The sequence below is a fragment of the Manis pentadactyla genome, chromosome 3 (assembly GCF_030020395.1).
Source record: "Manis pentadactyla isolate mManPen7 chromosome 3, mManPen7.hap1, whole genome shotgun sequence".
In the NCBI taxonomy this organism is placed as follows: Eukaryota; Metazoa; Chordata; class Mammalia; order Pholidota; family Manidae; genus Manis; species Manis pentadactyla.
This window is the reverse complement of record NC_080021.1, coordinates 95448410-95471701: the sequence shown is the minus strand read 5'-3', so window position 1 is coordinate 95471701 and position 23292 is coordinate 95448410. Positions and strand designations below refer to the sequence as shown.

General features: G+C 40.9%; 1 protein-coding gene across 4 annotated transcripts in view; it reads left to right on the top strand.

Annotated features, from left to right (window-relative positions):
* SFMBT2 (Scm like with four mbt domains 2) overlaps positions 1-23292 on the top strand; it is a 196274-nt gene that overhangs the window by 125463 nt on the left and 47519 nt on the right. For all 4 annotated transcript variants that reach the window (XM_057498177.1, XM_036908174.2, XM_036908175.2 and 1 more), the window contains exons 9-11: positions 2395-2542; positions 9869-9951; positions 15448-15574. In XM_057498177.1, coding sequence (XP_057354160.1) covers positions 2395-2542; positions 9869-9951; positions 15448-15574 — 358 coding nt within the window. The remainder of the gene's footprint in view (positions 1-2394; positions 2543-9868; positions 9952-15447; positions 15575-23292) is intronic.

The window sequence follows — 23292 nt, the reverse complement described above, 5'->3', positions numbered from 1 at the left end:
GGAGGCAGGGAGGATATCTTCTCTGATTTTTAAGCTACATTTTCCTTTTTGGTTTATTTTTTCTGACCCTTTGTACCAAAGATAAAATACTTAAGTCATGCCCCCCCGTCCCCTTGCGGCTGTATGTTGTGTGCCACATGGGTTGGGATGTGTGCTTCCGCCTCTGGGAAAGTGGATAAGCATCTTTCCAGGTTAAAGATTTATGAACCTGTAGTGAAGTATCAGAAGATTCTTAATGTAGAAGATATATTATGTATTTCAGATGAGTTTTAAATGTGTTATAAATTAATTTTTAATTAAAAATATTTCTCTAAATGTTGGGAAAGGTTTTAGAGTATGATGTTTGAGAAAATAACACTATGCTGTTGCTCATCACAGTGAGCATTTCATTTTCATTTCCTTTGGGGATTTTCTTTATGGCTCTTGAACAAATAAATAACATGAAAGCAAATAGACAAGCAGATAAGCATTAGCAGATCCAGGGTTAAATGACCAGCCTTCAGCAGTGCAGTGGGGTCATGTTTTTGCTCATCCGAAACTGAGTGAGATTGACATATGACAATGATGCGTATGTGAAGTACTTTGTATTATTTAGACAGGGGAGCTGGAATCAGAAGTCTTTGCTATGGTGTTTTTCCCAGCTCTGAGCAGCACAATTTGAGACAAGTTGGTTAATGGCTCTATAGGCTTTATTTGTGAGACCAATGGGTTCTGGACCTAATGGACCAGGGTTTCTCATCCATTTGGGAACATGAACCCTGATGGATTTGAAACTTATTTAGCTTTTTCTCTGAAGTATGCACACATGAACATGCATTTTGTTGGGTTTTGGATATTACTCAATGCCCATCCTTGCATGGTCCAGTGGCCTTAGGAGATGCTGCATGTTTTTTTAGCATCTGTGTGTGAGGATGTGTGTGTGTGTGCATAACATCCCAGGTCACAGTGGCGTTTGCACACACTATTCTGAACGATGGGAACATGGACAAAAGTCCTTCTCTAACAGAGGTTCTATTTTACTTGAGGGAGACAGACAAGGAGTAAAACAGAAAAATCAGAATAACATGGTATACGTGTTAAATGCTAATGAGAAAGACACACCAGCTCAGGGGTCAATGGGGTATTGGTTTCAGGAGGGAAGATGGGATTTAAACTGGGCTGTCAGGGAAGGTCCCCTGGAGAGGGGATGTTTGCTCCTCTGCTCCTTAAAGTCTGTTTTTGAAGGCACACGTCAGGCAGCAGAATCCTAACTCATGACTAGGATTAACATCAAGGAAAACAGAAGCAAGTTCACCATCCTGCTTTGCTTTGAATTAAGTTGCTTCCAGAAAATACTTTGTAAATGAAGGAGCCAGGATCATAGCTCATGAAGAGTGTGAAGTTTTCCTCAGAAAGACTGGCTTACGTCTGTTTTGTTGGGAGCACGGTCTTTTTTCTCTGGCCTGTTGTACATGCACGGCTCTGTAAACCCATCGTGCTTTTCAGCAATGGGGGTCCATCTGATTTTGCATTTTGCTTTTCCCATCAGCATGCTCTGTTTTATTTCTTCATTGGTGCTTTTCCTTATGTTCAGTGGATGTGTCAGTTTCTATGTACAGAGAGCACTTTATGTGTTGTGGCAATACCTTGCTGAGTAACAGAGATGCCACTGTCCTCTGAGGACTTCGGGTGGTTGGGGGAGACAGATTTGGTGTCAGCCCACAGGAAGGAACAAGGATTTTCAGGGCAGAGGTACAGGTTTGGTGCTTTGCTGGAGCTGGGGCCCTTACTCTAACAGCAGTGGCCGGAGAAACATTCCAGCAGCAGTGACTTCCTGCATGCACCTTGGAAATGCACTGCTCTGATGGACTGGCAGGGAGTGGAGTGTTGCAGATCCAGAGAATGCCAAGTGAGGACCTGCTGGGGTGAACGCATCCCTGTTGGCCTGGCGGGCAGAGTGGTTGGAGGGAAGGGATGCAGGATGACACCAGTGGTGCCCACGTACACCGCGGAGGTTCTCGAATGGCCTGGTGTGAGGCCCTGGGTCCCCGCGGAGGATGCTAAGAAGCCAGTCTGGCCGCCAGGGCCCACGCTGGCTTTCCTCGAGGCAAAGGCTGTCCTTCCTACTTCATCAGTTCGTTTTTCCTCCAGCTAAGACTTGGTTGAGTCCTGTAAAGTCATTGATGTTTTTCACATTCTAGTTGTTTATCTTTACTTTAATATGACCACAGTGATCAACTCTAACTTTTTAGCAAGTTGATTAATTTAGAAATAAACACTGAAATACCAGGTTTTGCTCAGACCATTTTGATGGAATGTATTGCATTTGGCAGCTGTGTCGTATTCATTTTGGACTGATAATTACATGTTAATCCCAAAGAATGAACTCATTGGCTCTGTTGTTTTTTCTTCCAGGTTTTTAACAATCATTTTTTCCAAGTGACTATTGATGACCTAAGACCAGAACCTAGTAAACTCTCAATGTTGTGTCATGCGGATTCCTTGGGGATTTTACCAGTACAATGGTGCCTTAAAAATGGAGTCAGTCTCACACCTCCCAAAGGTTTGTATGCTGTGAACATTTGCAGGGGTTGGTGACCCAGGAGTGCAGTGGACCCTCATTGGAATTCTGTTTTCTGAAGATTGGATATTCACATAATGAAAACTATGCAGTTTTTTAAAGAGAATGAGAAAGATCTCTATATCCTGATAGAAGTTCTCCAAGGTATGCTGCAAGTGAGAGAGATGAGAAGGTTATAATATGATGCTTTTTGTTAGTAAAGGGGTAAAGAAGAAAATGTATTTGTGTTTGCACATATTTCTATAAAGAAACTCTGGGAGGATATCCATAAGAAACTGTAGGATATGGAGATGGGCAAGCAGGGCAGATGGGCGAGGGTAGGGACAAGCCTTTTAACAGAATACTTTAGTCTTTTAAAGAATTTTTTCTGATTAATCTAAGTGAATGCATTTTCTATTAAAAATAAATGTATTATTAAAAGTAAAGGGTTTATAAGACTGAGAGGGATCTTAAAAGATTATCTCATCATCAACTCTGATCATTTTATATGTGGGGACATTGAGGCTTAGTTGTGTCAAATGATTTTTCAAGTCCTGAGGTGGAAGTTGGCTTAAAACCCCCCAGTCTTAAGATCCCCAAACTCATGCTTTCTCTGTGTCACCAAATCCGTACTTTAATGCTGTTTTTTATCACTGGTATCTTCATAAAATCCAATATTCTCAGTTACTTGGGGGCATATGTCAGCCTGCTGCAGGACTCGCCCATGTCAATGGACCATCAGTTTTTCATGACTGAAATGATCCCTATTTCAAAGGATTTGGAGAACTACAATTCTAGGGAATAATTTTCCCAGTGCCAGTGGTTATAACAAAGTCAGCACATCATGGACTGAGTTCTGTTGCCATTTTGTGAGAATATATTTATGTTAATATATATATAATATATACAATGAAATATATTTGTTTGTTGTAATAAAATTAAAATTGAGAGGTGGTGGTGGCGTTTTCAGCAGTGGTGACTTTCTGGTTTCCTTTTGAGGTAATTGCTTACATGTCTTGTGTGTCAACACCAAGTCTGGGATTCATGCTATAGAATTTTTTCAGAAGTTATTCTTGTTTTTTTAATATAGGAAAATATATGCACTTTTTAAAAGTTTACTGTTTTTAACTTAAATCCTGAGAGAATTCTGAACTTTATAAAAGTGTGTAGGATTTATTGGACATGTTGAGAAGTGAGTTTAGATATTTTCTTGTGTGTCTGTTTTCCACAAATGTATTATGTTGTTTAGATTTGTTAGAACCGTAAACACCGCTTACAGTTATAGCATGTTGCCTCATCTCAAAAAGATATCATCTTCCTCATTCCTCAGCAGGAAGAGTTGGTGAAGCAAAAGACATTCGGTGGTATAGGAGGTGTGCAAAGAACACAGATTGTTATTTATATTGCTTTGACCCTGTTCCTATTTTTTAAAAAAATTCTGTCTCCAGATTTTAGAGGCACATAGTCTAAGCTAGTAGGATAGGAATTTCTCAGTGTTGTCTCTGTCTGAGCAAGTGTTTTCCTGGTAAGCAAAGGACAGAACCTTGGAGATTTTGCCCCATTAATTAATGTAAAGCCAATAAACAACAATCCAATAGTACAGTTACCTTAAAAGTGATCAAACAAGTACACAAATCAACTAAGCAAAAATGTGTATAGGTTATCAACCATGACTTGCAATTTTTAAATTATTTCGTTAACCTCCTTGGCCTCAAAGATAAGCTATGGTATTAGCAGAAAAAACATGACACCCCAGGGGATCTTTGTGGAACATGTTAAGCCTTTAAATGTCTGTTGTAAAATGTGTGAGCGCAGGCTAAGGTAAATAGCTTATTTTGGCACTTTGTCTCTACCAGTTGGCCATCTTAATGGACACATAAACTGTTAACACGATTTAAGAGGTAACGGTGTATTTTAATTATCATCAAGAGGAAAAGTAGTGAACCTAATTGGTATTCTCTTTTCCCCAAGAGAAACCTCATACGCTAACTGATGGACTTAGTCCATCTTGTAATGCTCTTTTTCAGATATACCAAAGAGGGCAGAAAATAATAAACACACTCTCATGCCCCTACAGCCTTTGATCCAACAGCCACTAGCATTTTGCCGTATTTGATTCAGGTTTTTAAAACATGAAATAAAATGTTGTGGATACAACAGAAGCCTGTGTCACCCTGGGTTCTCTGTGTCTCGCACCCTGCATCTAGGATTTGTGTCCTGCCAGGATTTTCAGGACCTCCTGTGTCATCACCATCCTCCTCCCTTTTTCAACTCCCGTAACTCCCAGCCCACCCGCCACAAGAGAACCGCCTTCCTCAAGACTTGGTGCTTTTACTGCCTGAATACCTTGGTCTCTGTGTCTTCTCTGCCCCAGTCTCTCACTGTTTTTATCACAGCCACTTTATAGTAGATCTAGTTTTAACATATATATATATATGAATAGTATCACGCTATGCCTCTCTTTATGTGACTTTTTATACTTTGTGGTGTTTAGCATTTTGCAGATTTTTTCCATGTTGATGTACGTAGATATGTATTCATGGTATATTCATGAGTATACCATGATTGTTGAACTCCATTTCTCACAGAGACATGGAAGGTCTTTCCAGTTTTCCCCACTGCAAATGATACTCAAACGTTGCACATGTACCCAAATGTTGAGGGCTCCTTTTTGGGGATAGACCTGCATGTGGAATTGCTTGAGTTTCCATCTTGCCTCATCTGCCCCAGTAGGTGGTTTTCATGGGTGGTGTCAGGGCCCTCAGGTGGCAGTGAATTGGGCCTCCTTGTGTCACTTGTGTGTCCTGGCTGCTAATACTGTGGCAATTTATTGGCAATTTGTATTTCCTTTGAATTGTTAATCATATTTTTTGCCCTTTTTGATTGTGGAAGTATTTGTACATTCAAATAAGAATTCTTTCTCAGTGATGCATTTCACAGAGTATAATGGTCTAGTGTGGCTTGTTTCATCATTTTAACTGTGCTTTATATTGTGTTGAAGTGTTAAATTTTAATGTAGTCAAATATCCATCTTAGCTATCATGATTTGTTTATATTTCTCTAGAAATCCTTCATGCTGATGTTCTTCTCTGTTTTCCTTAGAAGTCTTGCAGTTCTGCTTTCCATATTTAGCTCTTTATCTACTTGCAATTAATTTTTGCATGGCCTGAAGAAAGAAGACCATTTTATTTTTTCAACTGAATTGAGTTGAATTTCCAAATTCACCAACTATCTCTGCATCATTAATTGAGTAGCCAGTCGCTGTATAGATGTGAACCTTATCCTGTGCTTAGTTATTGCACTTCACTTGTCTGTTTGTCCATCTCTTCACAAATTCCTCACTTGTAAAAATTGAGTTTACTTTGTAATAAGTCTTGATATCTATCAGGTGAATCTTTCTGTTTTATTCTTCGTTTTCAAAATTGTCTCAGTTATATCTGTGCATGAATTTTACAATCAGTTTGTAAGGCTCTATAAAGAAACGACCTGAGGGATTGTCGAGAAAACTTACTCAGGCAGACTTGTTCCCAGGACCGTTTCTGTGCCCTGAGGTCTATGTGGCTATGCAACGGGGGGCATACATCCTACTTACCTCACGAGCTGGCTGTGGCATCCCACGAGGCGAACCATCGTGTGCTTAGCCTCCTGAGTGTCCAGTGAAGTCAGTAAACGCCTCGCTCGCAAGGAGAGAGATCACCTTTCCTTAGGACCAGGGTGATGAAAACGTGCCCAGTCGAGCCGCTCCAAGGAGTCACGAGATTTGCCGAGAAGGGATTAAGAGCCAGTTCTTCTAGCATGGGTTCTATTGTATCCTCCTCCGTTCATGTAGCTCGGTCCTGCTACTCGCTGATCTTTGAAGATGATTGCGTTGCTTTTCCTTTCAAAGAGATGTTGAACTAGAAGCTAAACAAGCTTGCTGTTAAGACTAGACGTTCCAGGACCTCAACAGTGTAAAGGCCCCCTTAGGTGAAGACCACCTCATGGGGCCGTGGCATCTCCATCCACGTGTGGTGGGGTGCTCCAGAGCTTTCTTTCCTAATGCTCCACGTCCCCCTCCGTCCTTGCCTTTGCTCCGACTTTATAAGACTTCAGTTTATTTTTTAAAGACTTTTTCCTCCAACTACAGATTTAATACCCTCTCATTCTTTAAAATATTGAAAAAAGTAGAGAGTTTCCTATCCTGAAGAAAAAACTTTAGGTGTGTATTTTTTCAGATTTGTTTCCCTGAATATGTAATTTTGTGTATCTGTTTAATTATTTTTATACACAGTAATTTATCACTTATTTATTAAGATGTATCCTGCCAAAATATCTCCTACTTTAAATGACCCTGATTTGTAGTTGGATAATTGACTTAAACACACCCCTGTTGTTCTCAATTCTACTTTGTACATGAAATGTTCATAGGCCATCCTCTTATCTCTGTATGATGGTCCATAAAAGAACTACTGCTCTGTCTTTGCCCAGTGAACTCTGCAGAGCCCCACAGTCCTCCTTGCTCTTTCTAGAACATTCCAGACCTCCTCTGGGCTTGCTCAGTTGCTGGTCCCCGTCCTTGGAACACCCTTCCCCCAGATAGCCACATGCTTCCTTCCTCAGCTTTTCAAGGCTGTTCATATATAACACTTCGGCCCTCCCTGCACCCCTCATCCACTTTCTCTAGCACTTTGATGATTTACCTTTGATACTTGTAAATCTGCCTCATGGAAATGTAAGCTGTGCAGAGAGTGAGGGTTTTTCTTGGCATTGTTCACTTCCATATCCCTAGAACTATGCCTTGCATGTAATATGCACTTAAGTATTTTGAAATGAATGAATAACAAGAGTGAACAAACGGCTAGGTTGGAGAGTAGGCACCTTCTAAAGATTTGGACATGTGTTGCCACATTGGCATCTGCAATGGTTTTTGAGGTATACACCAACGAGAAATGCATGAAAGTGCTGTTTGTCAACAGTTCTTATAATGGAAGAGTGTCAGGGTTGTTTTTCATTTTGCCCATCAGGTAGGTGTCAAAGATGATATTCTTTCACTGGTTTTATTTTTTATTAAGATTGCACAATTTTTTTATACACACCCCGCATAAAAGGGTAGCTTTTATTCCTGTGTATCTCTTATATTGGAGAGGGAAATCTATTTCTAAGTCCTTCCCTTTACCTCCATCTCCAGCCATTGGCAAGGGGCATGAGACCACCATAATTGTCTCAGGATTCACTTTGTGGTGCTGAGGAGAGGCCTGACGTCCTCTAGGAACTGGATAAAATCAGGATTCTGTTGGCAAATGGAAGCTGGAAGCTGTGGGAGACAGTCGTGGTGTATTCCACGTGGCAAAAAAGGACTTGATTGACCAGTGCTTTGAGTATCTTTTAAAAAGAGCAAAGATGCTGTGCTTTCCAATAGTTTTTATTATTGAAATACTTCATGGTCATTAATGAAAACTTGGAAAATGCAAAGAGGTAGAAGAAAAAAGAATCCAGGAAGCCCACCACCCAGATAATTATGTCAATATTTACTATTAAATTTTTCTTACATTTCCTTTGGTCTTTTCCTTGCATATTTCTTTATAAATTTGATAATTCTGTATATGCTTGCAGCAGTCTTTATTAGCTAAACCTATAGCAGTATATTTCCCTTTTTTTCCTTTCTCTCTTTTTTTTTTTTTTTTACAAACTATGTGCAGTTTCACACCTGCATGATTTTCCATAGACTTAGATAAGTTTCAATCATTTCCTATTTTGGATGTAAAAAAATTCCCCTCCTAGAATTATCAATGATAATGCATTGTATCTTCATGTTTAAGACTCGTTCAGTTTTTAGGGTTGTTGATATGGGATAAATTCCCAAAAATGAAATTGTGTGTCAAAGTTCATGAACATTTTTACTGCCAAATTGTTTCTCAAAGGAATCGTCCACATGCACTACCAAAAAGAGCAATACTTGCAAGTGGAGCTGTCTTATGTCAATTAATTTGTGTCATAAGGAAATGGGTCGTTGACCTTTTCCCTTTTAGACCTGTAACAGTTGGGACTTCATTCAGAATAAACAGGAATAAAAGCTTAAATAACTCTAATGGCCTTGCTTGGTTCAACAGTCTACTATGGCAGCTTGTTGCAAATTTTAATAGCCTGAGGGGTTTTGATTTCCCTTTATTCTCTTTCCCCCTCTGCTGTTTTCCTCCCTCCTGGGTTTAAAACGTGTTTTCCTGGGTACAGTTAAGCCTCAGTACTTCTTGTTCTGTCTTTGTTGATTAATGAGTATAATTGACCCCTGTTGTCTCCATTATAGAAGCTACAGCAATTTGTTTTTATGTAGCAGTTATTTTCTGAGCTGTCACAAAACTGCCTTATAAAGAGAGAGCTCATTATCAGCCTGAAGGAAAAGAATTTTAAGTGATGAAGTGAATAAAGGTCCCCAAGAGAAGGAGGAGAAGTCTAGGCTGTTGACATGCTCAAGGAAACGAGAGAGTTCTAGGGGCAGAATAATTAATTGCTGCTTAGGTGCCCAGCAAAACTTAGTTACATCTCTTGAAATTATTAGATGTAAAGAGGCTCTCCAGAGGAAGAGTCTGGAAGACTGAATAGAGGAGGAATGAGTGTAGGTCCCAGGAGCCATGGAGCATGGCATTTGGTGGAGTGGGCTGAAGCCCTTTGCAAGATGGTGATTATGATGGCAATTCTAGCTACGTGTTTGTCTGTAGAGGAGCAGAGGTGTCTTCTAGGTTGGAAAGTTTTATCTGCACAGATATTGACCATAAAGAATACCCAAATTCCATGTTATATCAGAAAATGGCTTGCTCTTCATTTATATAGGGGTTTTCCTGGGTCTCCTCTTAGCCCATGAGCCTGATGAAGTAGCAGAGGTCCAGGGAAGAGATTTTAGAACAGGAGATCTTGGCTTTACCCAAGCGAGCCTGCCACAACCCTAAACAAACAGGCCCTTCTGTTGCAGGCCTTCTGCTTGTCTTCAGCTGTTCAGTGGGGAGGTCTTCTCAATGTCCTGTAACATAACCTCTGTCTCATCTATTCTCCACCAAGGCAACTCTACCCACTGGCATGTGCTGATGTGGGTAAATCCACCCTTTCCACCTGGTTTCAGGTATACATTATGGTAGTGATGGTATGTACTAGTATTTATGGTACTTTAAGTTTTTCAAAATATTTCATTTGACCCTCATGAAGTCCGACTTGCTGTTAGGCATAAGAAAGGTCCTCACCCTTTAAGGGTCTATATGGAGCCCTTACTATTTTAATTACTGACGCACCGTGAAGTTGTGCATTTGTCTGTGATTTGGATGGCATAATGCTGTTTTGTTTGTGTTTTGTGATGTGCAGGTTACTCTGGCCAGGACTTCGACTGGGCAGATTATCATAAGCAGCATGGGACAGAGGAAACGCCTCCCTTCTGCTTCAGAAATGTAAGAAACTTGGTTCTTTCTCCTTTTATTAAAGATGATCTTCACCGTAAGGTTTGTAAATTGCTTTCTATTTACTCAGTAAGGCTGGCTCACTACCGTGTGCATAGGATCATAAAGCTGTGTAGTCTTTAATGAGTCTTCCTTTCAGGTTATTTATTAGGGTGGTGCCAAGCTGTGGCATCCATGTGAGTTCAGTTCTCACTTATGGAAGGATTCCTGATGAGTGGGTGGTTCTTCTCAGTGTAGCGGATTTGGCTTAATCATCTGAATCTAGTAAGCATATAGGAAAAGCGATACAGGAGAAGATACAATCCCAAAGCCCATAGCTGATATTGACATGTATTACTCCTGTTATCTTCTGTTGGTGGGAACTGGTCCCTGGGCTGCGTGACCATGAGTGAACCTGGGAATGGTGTCCCGGCTGGGCCGCTGTTGTCAGCCATGGTGCCCTATGATGGGAGGAGGAGGACAGGTCTTGGTGACAGCTAGCCACTTGGCCAACGTTAGTTATGTGCTTGCTGTAGTGTGTACTATTGGTAAGTCTGTTGATAGGAGAGTCTCTGTTCCTGATGTGTATTCTTAAAATATGATCTTGATTTTTTTTCTTCGATTACTTTAGTAAGATGGCAGTCCAACAAGTTTGTGTTTTACTTTAAGCCACTTCCTTGTCCAAATAGAGCTATTGGCATGATGACAGGAAATAGTAGTGCGTGTGCGCATTTGTGTGTGTGCAGGTGTGTTCACTTGTTAAGTTGTGGGAGTTGGTTGTAAAAAGTAGTTTATAAATTATTCTTTTTAACTTCATCAACTCTAGGAACTGTGAAAGCAGATAGGAATTACTATCTTTTTTTTTGTAAAGAATGAGGCCTAAATGTATGGCCTAGTATGTTGAACTTGCATTTAGTTGTGAAAGTTAATGCATTATGCTGAGGAAAAACCAGAGTCCTCCACCTGCGACTGCAGTCACTACAGCACAGCCTGCTCCCAAATCAGACCTGTTGTCTGGACGTGTTCCTGGGGCTGCTGATTCGTTGCCACCCCACCTGTAGTTTGTGGGATGACAGAGTATGAGAGCGGAGTTGCGGGAAAGGTTGGCCTCATGGAGAGATGCTCCATGCAGAGCCAAAGTCAGGAATGGGTTTTGGAGAATTAAGTAAGTTGATGACTGGGTCCAGCCTGTACATGTACAAACAGCAGCAGATCCGTGGCAGAGTGGGAAACCAGGGCTCCTCAAATGATGAAGGGAACTTTCTAGTGGATGACATTGACTTTGCACAAGGTGGTTCTTCTGTAGCACTGAAAGAGCTGTATGATGAGTGTCGAGGGTATGGTGGGGACAGCCGTGTGTCACCCTGCCACCATGAGGGCCACAGGTGGTTAGTACTCAAGGCTTATTAAGTTCAGTGCAGTCTTACTACACATTTTTTCCATAGTGATGTCACTTGTCACAGAATCTGCTGGCCTTGCTGAGTTTCATTTAAGATTGTGGAAATACTGTATCACATCTCAAACCCCTTTGAGGTTGTGATTTCTACCTGACAAAGAAGTATTCCTTCCCTGACTTTTCAGGCTTGGGAGGAAAATCCCGACATCTCCCTTTGTCCTGCTTTTAGGGAGCTGTTTTTTCTGGGATAACACAGTTCCACCTAGTCTTTTTATCTGCCCTTTGCTTCTGTTCAGCCAGCAGTTGTCCACGTGGATTTTAATTATGGAACAAGGAGCCACACCCCCAGGCAGCCTCCACACTTTCAAGGCTTAGCTACCAAGATTAAATCTGTTCTATAAGATTTAATGAATAAGCTGGCATATTCATTAGGAATGCACTTGTCACAAATATGCCCCTCTTTGTTTCTGGCTCTCCATTTATTTAATCGACAGGATTGTTATCTGCCTGTTGGCATATGAATTGCATTACTGGTACTTTGCTGAATTTTGTTAGCTTGCTACAAGTGCTCTGTAATGGAATACTTATTATGAATTCATTTTTAATCACATATCTTGTGTGTACTAAAGGAGAGGTAGTGTGGAAGTGGATGCATAGAAGACATTTCCCTGGGGATGTTTTAACAGTCAGAGGCAGTTCTGAAATGGATCGACACAGCCAAATGCTTAGGAAAATAAACTCACCGGTAACAGTTTTGCTATTGATTCTTTATAAATCACCCTGAAGCAGTGAGCTGAAATGAAAATAGGTTACGCGGTTGTAGCTTTCCCTTATTAAATAGGATAAAATGCATCTTAACTTACTTAGAGGCTTTTCAGGCAACTTATCGAGTCGTATTATCAAAAAGAAGCTCAATACATAATACACGTGGTTGAGGCAGGGTGACTTGCAGAAAAATAGCCCACCTAGAATATCTCTGATTCGTATTTCCAAAGAAACATAAAGGAAAGGAGTGAATTGGTTTCTTAACATACACTGGATAATTTTGTTCTGGGTACATAAAGATGTAATTGCATTTTCAGCTGAACATATATAAAAAGATAGGTAATGTGAGTTACCTGGGTCTCCTTCTACAAATCACATACAGATATAATCTCTGTTACTTATAGGAACCTGTTTATTCTAACTTACATATTTCAAAAATAGGTATATTTATACAGTAGTATAACATCTGATTAAAATTTATAGTAGTGGGTGATTTGGGAAGATTTCATATTTATTTTAAAATAATGCTAGGAGGGAGTTTTGCTTCCAGTATTGGCTGTGCTTATAGACTGCATTGACCCTTATGCAAATAGCAACTGTAAACCAGAAGAACTATCTGAGGGATGCAGAGAATGAAGAAGAGCAGGCAGATTCTGGAGGAGAGCAGGTGCTTGGAAGGAAGGAACTGTGGGTTCACCCACTGCATTTTTTTCAGACTTCTGACCAGATATCCGCAGGGTTGACAACATAAAATGACTAAAACTGTGATAAACATTCTTAGTCTTTCTGCCCTGATTAGCCAGATAACAGAATGTGGGCACCCAGAGCTACTGGAAATGGGGGGTAGTCTCAGACAAGGGAGAACCAGGAGAGGGGACCACTTAATGTGTAAACTCTACCTAAATCTTTGGCTGATCCCCGAACTGTGTAGTCAAACTTCAAGCAGCCTAGCTACGGATGAAAGAACTGAACTGAGATTTGAGCTGTTTCTCAAGAGGCATAGTGTGTATTTTGAGTCCAGCCACATGAACTGCTTGCTCAAACAGAAAAAAAGTCACTCTTGAGAGGAATAGAATACAATCCAGAGTTTCTGTGACACAACATTTAGAACATCTAGATTTCAACCCAAAGTTGCTCAGCACATGAAAAAATAGGAAAATCTGAGTGATTCTTAGTAGAAAAGATAATCAGCAGAGATTAAACCCAACATGGCTCAGATGTTAGATTAGAAGACAAGTATTTTAAAGCCCTTTTATAACTAAGCTCAGTAATGTAAAGCAGTGATTCTGAAAATGTGGTCCTTATGCTAGTAACTTCAGCAGCATCTGGGAACTTTTGGAAATACAAATTCTCCAGTCTCATTTCAAATGAATCTCAAACTTTGGGGTGACATCCAGCAGTCTGTTTTTAAAAGGCTCCTCCGATCTGCCCTAAAGTTTGAGAACTCTTGCTGTAAAGGAAAATACTCTGATAATGAATGAAAAGATAGGAGGTGCCAAAAGAGAAGTAGAAGGTACAAAGAGAAATTCTAGAACTGAAAAATAAAGTATCTGAAATAGCAAGTTTACTGGAAAGGCTTAATAGCAGAATGAAGATAGAGAAAGACTTTAATAACCTTGAAGATAGAAATGATCATATCTGAAGAAGAGAGAGAACAAGTACTCGGGAAGAAAGATGAACAGAATCTCAGGAACCTGAGGGTATAGTGTATGTAATTGGAGATCCAGAAGAAGTGGCCAGAAAGACTGTGAAAGAAAAACTGTATGAAGAAATAATGGCCAAAATTTACCAAAATAGCTAAAAGATCTAACTTCATAGATTCAAGAATCTCTGTGAGCCCAAGCAGCATAAATACAGAAAAACCCAATATAGTCAAATTGCTGATAACCAAACAGAGAAAAATCTTGAAAGCGTCTAGAGAATAAAACAATAGATACATTCCTAGTAGAGGGACAATAGTTTGAATAACAATGAACTTGTCATCAGAAACAAGGGAGACCAGAAGACAGTGAACCAATGTTTTTAGAGTACCAAAAAGAAAACACTTTGAACAGCAGAAATACACTTCTTGAATGAAGATAAAAACAGACACTTAGCCAAAGAAGATGTATGAATAATAAACACATAAAAAATGCTCAACATCATTAGGATAGGAAAAGTACCAGTTACACTGTGTCTAGATAGCACTGGACACTGATTAGAAGAAGGGCTAAGGTTGAGAAGGTTGCAATACCAAGTGCTGGAGAATGGGGGGAGCGACTGGAACTCCACACACTGCTAATGGGAGTGCTCAGTGATGGTTCGGGAAATGATCTGGCAGTTTTGTAGAAAGTTAAACATAATGTTTACCACATGGTCCAGCAATCTTATTTCTAGGGAAATGAAAACAAATGTTATAGATTGAATTGTGTCCCCCACATTTACACATTGACGTCCTAACTGTACTTAGTACCTCAGAATGTGATTTTTAAAGAAGTTATGAAGGTAAAATGAGATCACATGGGTGGGACACTGACTGCATGCATAGAGGAAGAACATGTGGAGACACAGGGAGACTGCAGTCTGCACATCAAGGAGGGAGGCTTCAGGAGGAACCAGTGTTACTGACACCTTGATCTTGGACTTCATTCAGCCTTCAGAACTGTGAGACAAATACCTGTCATTTAAGCCCCCGAGGCTGGGGTGTTTTTATGGCAACCTGAGCAGACTTAACATATAACAGCCCCATGCTGTAGAACAGGGCACCGAAAAGAGCAAGTTTTCCTATGTGTAAATATTTAAAAAGCAAATGTAGAAAGTAAATAAAAATAATACACAAAAAGCACAAAGGTAAAATAAAGACAGTTTCAGTAAAAGAAAACTGGTAATTCATCATCAGTAGACATGCATGAAAAGAAATGCTAACAGATACTCTTCAGGCTGAAGGAGTGTGGCCTCAGACAGGGGCTAAATCTGTCTCCTCTAGCACCCCCTAATAGGCCCAGGGGTGACATGAGTGCAGGGCAGAGGAAGGAATGATTCGTGCCTCAGTGACTGTGTCGACATCAGGGCAGAAAGGGAGAACACGTCATCCTCTCCCTCACTCAACAACTATTACTGGGTGCCTGGGGTGCATCGAGCAGAGTTCTTCTGACTGCTGGGATCCCAGTGAGAAAGACATGGTTCTTTTCTCAAGAATGGTGGGAAAGACCAACATGTGAGCTAGCCCACCCGTGTTGCAGTTGCAATCTGTGTGCGTGCATGTGAGCGTGTGTGGGTGCCCCTGCTTCGCCAGCTGGCCAGCCCTGTCTGCACCATATCTTGCTGTGATGTTCACTGGCTCAGTGTCTGTGCTCTTTCTCTTACAGACATCATTTAGTCGGGGCTTCACAAAGAACATGAAACTTGAAGCTGTCAACCCCAGGAATCCAGGAGAACTCTGCGTGGCCTCTGTTGTCAGCGTGAAGGGGAGACTGATGTGGCTTCACCTGGAAGGTATTCCCAGGCAGCAGTCATTTGGAAGGATTTAGGGTCCATCCAGAAATGCCAGGGTGCAGAGGAACTTAGCAGTCCTCAGAAGTGCTCCTTTCTGCTTTTCTTTTATTTTAACAGATCTTCAATTATTCACTATTCTTAAATAAGTGAAACTAATCAAATGTAAATTTGTTCAGAGGCTCTCATCTTAGCTAATAATTTCATGAAATGAGATACTGGTGTGATAATTATGTTTGGAACACAGTGGTCTTTTTACATCTATGATTATAAAAGCTAATGTCACAATTAAATTAATATGAGTCACTAAAACTGGTATTTGAGGTCTTGGTTATTATGAGGATAAAATTATATATTTGCATTTTAATGTGAATAATAACCTTACTTTGGTTTCTTCTTCCACAGATACTTAATTTATCCTTAAATAGTAACTGGAGATGACTTTCTCTCCAAATACACAATAAAATAAAATAGAACTTAGGCTTTTGTTTCATGTTTAAACTGTTCTTTATGGCTGTATTTTATATGTAATTGTCCAGATAATTGACAAAAAATGTACTTTCTAAGTAGAACCTTGATCAGATTTGGACTTAGATGGAAGACTTTACTTTCTAGATGTTATATTTTCAATGAGAAAGAATTAAATGCATTTGATCTCTAAGGTTTTTCCATCTTTCTATGATTTAAAATTCCTTGGGTAATTTTGTTTGTTGAGTGTTCGTTTTTCTCTTTCATAGCATGAAGAGTAGTTCTTTTAAATGTACATGGAAAACCAGTAAGACTAGATGATAAAATAATGTTTGCTCACCAGGTCCAAATTTTAAATTTCATGACATGCTTGTTAGCACCATGGGAATAGGAAGCTTGGAAGCTCATAGAACTGATGCTAATATCTTCATTCTGTTACCTCAGTAAGCAGGTCTTAGAGCATTGACAGCCTTAGGTGGCCTGCCCTCTCGTAAATATTAGTCCCAGAGAGTGGGAAGGGTGGAGAACAATGAGTTTAGCTGAACGCCCCATGTATCATTAATTCTCAGAAAAATCGTTTAAAATATTACTGTGTCTTAAGATTTCAAAATCAATTTGAAATAGAAGGAAATTCCCAAAAAGTTGATTGCTTACTGAATTTTCAAGTAGAATGGCCTCCAGTTGGCATTAACCAAAATGTAGACACAGGCATAATGGTGGTGTTTCTGGAAGTACAGGAAAAGAGCACAACCTTATTTTCATTACTACATGTGAAGTTGAGTCAACTGCTCTTGGACCACAGGGTCCCTTCTGTGAGTTCAGCTCCCTGAAGCGAACACTTGCTATGTACTACTATGTTAGTTCATATTATGAGATTGGAGTCTTGTTTGCATTATTAATTTGAAAGCAAAAATGGCAAAGTTCAAAGCCCATGCTTCCTCATTATTTTTTAGCACATTATGGTTAAAATTCTTCAACAGTTGTCGCTTATTTAGCAGCTGGAACTTCCAGGGCTCTGCAGCTGTAAATCACCTAACAGACAGAGCAAACGTGTCCTGACTTACAGATGGAGAAACTACCTAAGCCATTAAGATATGCCTGGGGTTCAGCAGCATTGCACTTGACATCTTTTTGCTGCTTGATTCACCAGACCCTACAGTTTCCCCATTCTTAAAAAGAATGATGAGCACCATTTAGTGTATATTTAACATTTTTGACAGTCTTTTCTCATTATTGCTGTTTTCCTTTGGATATAAATTTCTGTTTTTACAGCAGAGAAATGCTAGCCAGCTCATGTCAGCTCTTTTTCTTATTCTTGATGCTTTCATCCTGTAGTAATGAACATTAGTTAGCATTAGGAAGCAGATCAGAAAATAGATTGCCCATTTTCTAGACCTCACACATGAACATTTTTTAAAAAACAATCTGTTGAATCTAATCTACCTACATTTAGGTAGATAAAGTTATACATTTGTTTCATCAAATCACGTAAAATTGCATTCAGCTTCCTTGATCTTGCTTGAATTTTGGGTCTTTTGGATTTTGTTTTGTTGTGGGGCCTTGCTGAGTGTTTACCTTTGAAGGTGACCGTGAGCTTAATGGCACTTGGTTCTCATGATTTCACAGTTTTGTTAGTGTTTTCTTTTCCTCAGTCCTGAGAACAAATATTACATTCATGACAGTCACTTTGTGGCTGTTAAATTATTTTTTATGATGATGGGGATTCTGATTATAGGTCATTTATTTAACACTTTAAATTTATAAAGTACATCAAAACAATTTATTAGTTATTTTTATGCACTAAATTGATCTGAAGTATTTTCAACACATGGCTAATTGAGCACTTTGAGGTAATTAAAATGACCATTTTTTACTTAATATTTGACTTCTCTTGAAGTCAGATAATTCTCTAAGTGTCTATAAAGGCGCTGATTTTGAAGTGGGGGCAATGAATAAAATACTAAATTTATTTGAGATTAGTGTAGTATTATTTTAGGTGCCCATTTGAAAAGATTTTCAAGCTTTCACAAACCACTGACAGTTTGCAAGGGCAGTTTATGGTGATGGGGTTTTGTGTTTGGTAAAGGATGTTACAGTGCTTTCTCTTACGTTAATATTCTGTTGTAATCACATCTGCAATTATGGGCATTATCCATATAATTTAAATTGCTTTTGGTTTAGATGCTGCTAGCATTGCAGCCACACACACTGGCCTACACACGCGAACTCTTCTTTCTCATAAACCAAGTCACCTTATGTTTGTTTCAGATCATTTTCCTAGGGAACAAATAAAGGTGTGCGTGTTCTATGCGCCCTCACAGCACTTCACCTGCCTAAGAAAATTTACATCTTTGCACTGCCTTCCTCAGTTTCTCTTAACCTCATTACTATTAATATTATTTGCTCCTGTATGTAAGAGACGTGGTAGGCTCCATATTCCTGACTATTAAGTGCCTTAGCCTTTTAGCTGATACAGAAATTCCTTTGGGGTCATAAAAGGTATGACAACTGGAAGGCTTCCTCTCCACATAGTGAGTTAGCTCTTTTAGGTGTTGCCAGTACAGAACGGTTTGAAGAGAGCTTTAGAATGTGAGCACCAAAAACCTGATTTTGAAATTGCGAACTCTGTTAGAAAGGTTAGGAGGGAATGATGGCCCCGAGGGCTTGTGACCCACTGCTTTCGGTACCACTTGGTTAAAAACAAACATACAGACAACATCAAAACAAAGGTGACCCAAACTCTTCAGAAGTATCAAAAGGTAAGGTCAGGGCTCTTAACTCAAACCATCAACTTAGGTAATCACCAGCATCTCGTGATCATTTTTTCTCTGCTGCCCTCTGAAACAAAATCTAGAGAAAATAAACATTTTCCATAATCAGTCCGGCAGAGCATACCATATAAATTTCAGGGCGTGAATCTGTGCTATGTCTAGCATTGGACAGTAGTTTTGTAGAGTTCAGGAATTGCTTCCTTCGCCATGAACTCCATGTTCCATTCTGACAAGCATGGAACATGGAAGGCCCAAACACTTGTGGCCCCTGATTTCCACAGGTGGCAGCCATCGGAGCCACCTGCCAATTCTTTTAAGTCTGTGCTTTGTGTCGAATTTCACTGTAGGTTCTTAAACACAAGACAATTCAGGAATGACTGTGTTCTCTGGTTTTCCCCTCTTAGCAAATGCACTGCATTGAAATTGTGAGTGGCATTTTCTGATATAGCTGATTTCCCTCGTGGTCCTCTGCCGGTTTCCTTTCCTCCACTGGTTCTAAGTTTTACACACCCTTTGAGGTTGGAACACAGTACAGTGTCTTGGAGGACATTCCCCTAACTAGACCAGGCTTGCAGGGACCATATCCTCGCTGTCTTCACCTGCTAGTTGAAGTGTTCCAAGCCGAATTGCCTGTGTTGGTAAGAGTTATGGTGGAAGGGGTGCACACCTTCTACTTTTGGCACATGGACTTTCATGTGATCCCTTTTTTCCCCTTGTTTTCCCTGTTCCCAGCCACTGCCTGGTGCTTCTGACTGTAAGTCATTGTGGTTCATCTTTCCTGGAGAGTAGACCTCCAGCCATCTGCCTGGGTCGAGGTGTCACTGGCTGTGCAAAATTGGTGAGAGGATTCTGAGGTCTAACTGCCGCCCAGAGAAGCTTTCAACCAGCTGCTCCCCCTCAATTTTGTCCCACCCATCCTTGGCCTCTCTGAGGTTCCTAGTCTGTCCACCCCATAATCTTTCCAGGGCCCAGAGGCCTGAATTAGTTCACTTCTTGCCTTCCTTGTCCTCTGTGTGTTGTAGATTCTCAAATATGTGATGAAAGAATAAATCAGCCAGGAGGCAAATGAATGAATGAGTGAGAAAACACACTGACTGAAGTTAATGGGATTTATTCCCAGAGTCCCTTGTGGCAAAATTGAGTGCATGACAATTGATTGGAATTCCATGACAGTTGATTCCATGACAGGCATAAGCTGAGGGCCCAAACCAAGGTAGTCATGAAAAATTAGTCTAGGTTGTTTCTGTATCAGAATTCTGGAAAATGACTTCTGAGGACCAGGTGATCTTCCTAGAACTGAGAAAATACTGACATTCCTAGAATGGTCCCCAGTCTCAGGAACAGATTTTCACATTTGTGGTGGGACAGACCCCTTTGAGATTCTGATGAGGGCTTGTTGACCCTCAGAAAAATGCACTTGCACATGTGTATAATTTGTGATGTAGTTTCAGATGTTTTATGGGCCTTTTCAAAATGATGCTTGGCTAGACCTCCTGGGAATTCATGGACACCCCCCCCACCGCCCAGATCAGATCAGATGTTAATAGGTTTCGGATCTGTGCTGTCCATGGTGTTGCTTCTAGCCACATGTGGTTATTTTCATTTTAAATTAATTAAAATTGAATTATAGTTTTAGTTCTTTCATTGCACTGTGTCAGGTGCTCCATGTCATGTGAATCTAGTCGTTGCTGTTTTGGACAGCAAAAATATAGGACATTTCCATCCTTCCAGAAGGTTCTTTTGGGCCACTCTGTGCTAGATGCTGAGATCAAGTCAAAAGTGAGTTTCCTCAAACCTGATAAGGCCCCAAACTCAGCTCTTCTTAGAATCTGGGAGCAGTAAAATGTGACCTCAATGCTTGCTGTAAGTTTCAGCATTTATTAGCAAGAGCAAGTGAGTTTTTAGGACTTGGAACTTAGAAACTGGAGGTAGAGTCTGTCCACCCTGGTACCAGTCAAGAAAGTATAGTATTTTGAGCAGGAAGTGATTGTAACAGGAAACGGGATGCCTGTAAGATCAGAGGGACTGCAGCACATGAAGTCACGGGGCCCCCCTGGGCTTCACTGTGAGGACACACTGGAATCCCAAAGGCAGGGAGCTTTGATTGCTGGCCCACCACTGGCTCCAGCTGCAAAGCTTGTGAGGAGACCCTGGAGCTACTGCAGCTGTCTTTTGAGACCCTAAAACTTATGACTAGAAATGGAAGTTCTGAGTCCAACTCTAACATGCCCACGACCTTGCTCGCTGCAGGAGGAACAGCGGGAAGATGGCCTCTGCCTCATTCTGTGCTGTGCATCTCTGCTGAGTAGAGACCATTGGTGGAGCCTATTGGTTCCCAGCACTCTTATCGTGCAAGCGAGTCTGGAGGTTTTTCAGGTCCCCAGCCCTACAGGTAGAGAGGAAGGTGGGAATTGGTGCTGAGAGCCAATTCGCCATAGCCAGCCTTCCCTCCTTCTAGCTGATCATAAAAGAAAACTTGATTTTGTGGCAAATAGAATTAGATGTTAGATTACAGAATAAAATGATGGAGGCTTATTCTTTCCACTGAGGTAGCAAATAATAAGTGTCATTTTTTAAAATTAAGTAACAAGATGAGACCTGCCTTTCTGGTGTTTGGCAGGTGTCGAGAGATAAATGGTACATCTGCCGTAATGACCTGTACACCCCACTGGCAGGTGTCATGCTCTTTCTCGTACCTTTCCTGCCTCCGTTTCCCCTTTACCTTCAGTTTTTTCTTCTTCTTGTTAAGAAGGTTACTATATGTTCTCCATCTCTTGCTTTTGTGTTTTACTCACAATGGTTTTTTGTTTTTTTTTTACGTTAGTGTCTCTACAGTCCCTTGTGATCTCTGCCAGTCGGTGGCTTCCCTCCCTCTTCCTCTGTGCTGACCCCTCCTTCAGCGTCTCCCCTGCGTCTTTGCCCGAATACCCAGCTGGGCAGCTTTCTCTTCCCCACTGGCTCTTCCTCGGCAAACCTGTGGCTTCACCTCACCTGTGAAGATCAGCACTCTTTAAAAGTCCTCCTCTTCCCGAGGTCCATACAGTGCCATCTTCCCATGTGACTTCAAATAGCAGCTCTGTGCTGACAAATCCAGACGCTCACAGCAGACGCATTCCTGACTCCCGTTGACATCTTCCTGCCACATACCTCCACGTGGTTTTCAGCATTTCCCCACCAGACATTGCTATTGTTATCTTGCATTTGCTGTTCCCTTGAGTTTCCCATCTGCCCTAATGGCACTATTATTTTAAAAGTCAGAAACCAGAAGTCATCCAAGTTAGTAATCATGGAATGATTCTTGTCTGTGCCTGGCCACCTCCCCCATGACCAGGCAGCAACTCCCGTGCACCAGCCCCTGTCTATCTCCGTCTTTTGCCTCCTCACAGTCCCATTGAGGTCCCCTAGTCTTGAGGTTGCAGTGGTCTCTCAGCTGCTTTCTCTACCATCGTCATGGGGCTGTAAGAGTTAGCTTTGTAAAATAGAGTCCTTGCCTTCCTCGTAATAGTCAGCGACTCCATACTTGTTACAGAGTAAAGGCTCAAATTCCATAATGAGGCGCTCAGCAGCCCCACCTGACATATACATCTGCTCCCTAGACATGTGCTCTTGAGTACCCTCTGAGTTTAAAATCTCTTTTCTTCCTTGTGCAGCTCTATTAAATGTATAATAATGGATTCTACCTTACAGTATAGTTGTGGAGACTGGGCAAGGGAATTAGTGTCTATAAAGTGCTTAGCATTGTGGCTGGTATATAATAGTAAAGCTCAGTAAGTCGAGGTGGTTGATGAGCAGAAAGAGAGGCAGCACCTTTCATTTCGGCTTTCCCTCCCTGCACAGAGCCTGAGCCCCATCAGAACCACTCACCGCATCTGTGAACAGCTGACCCTGTCCGGCGCTGTAAGCCATGACACGGAGCTCTCTTTGCCTGTCACATAGGGTATTTGGACAAGAGTTCATGTGCACTTTGCTTGCTAAATGCCTGCTGAATAGATAGGGGAAAGAAAGACAATCTGTGTTCCTGAAACAAAAAGCGATTAAGGATACAGCAGCCCCTTAGCACTGCTTTGCCAACTGCATTTTGAACCAGTGTGATATTTTACACATGTAAGCTAAAATGCAAAAACTCCTGGGTCAGTTTTTTTGTAGGCTTGGTTCAGATCCTGTAAACTACCTTCCACATCATAGTCAATGGAGATCCCATTAAAAGGTAAATCCATGGGTTCCCCACAGACTTGTCCATCTGAGTTCCTGGAGCATGGCTTGGGAGTCTTCATTTTAAAGTCACCCTGCTCAGATGATTCCTGTGTGCACTAGTTTGTCAAGGACTGTGAGAGCAAATGGGCAAGGTGTGGCATGGCATGGTTCAGCCTCTGAAGTTTAGGAGACCAGGTCCATAAAACTGCCCCTTACACCTTTCTGAATTTGGGGAAAGTCAGGTGATTAATAAGCCTTTCACAGAGACCTGTGAAAATGAAACAAGGA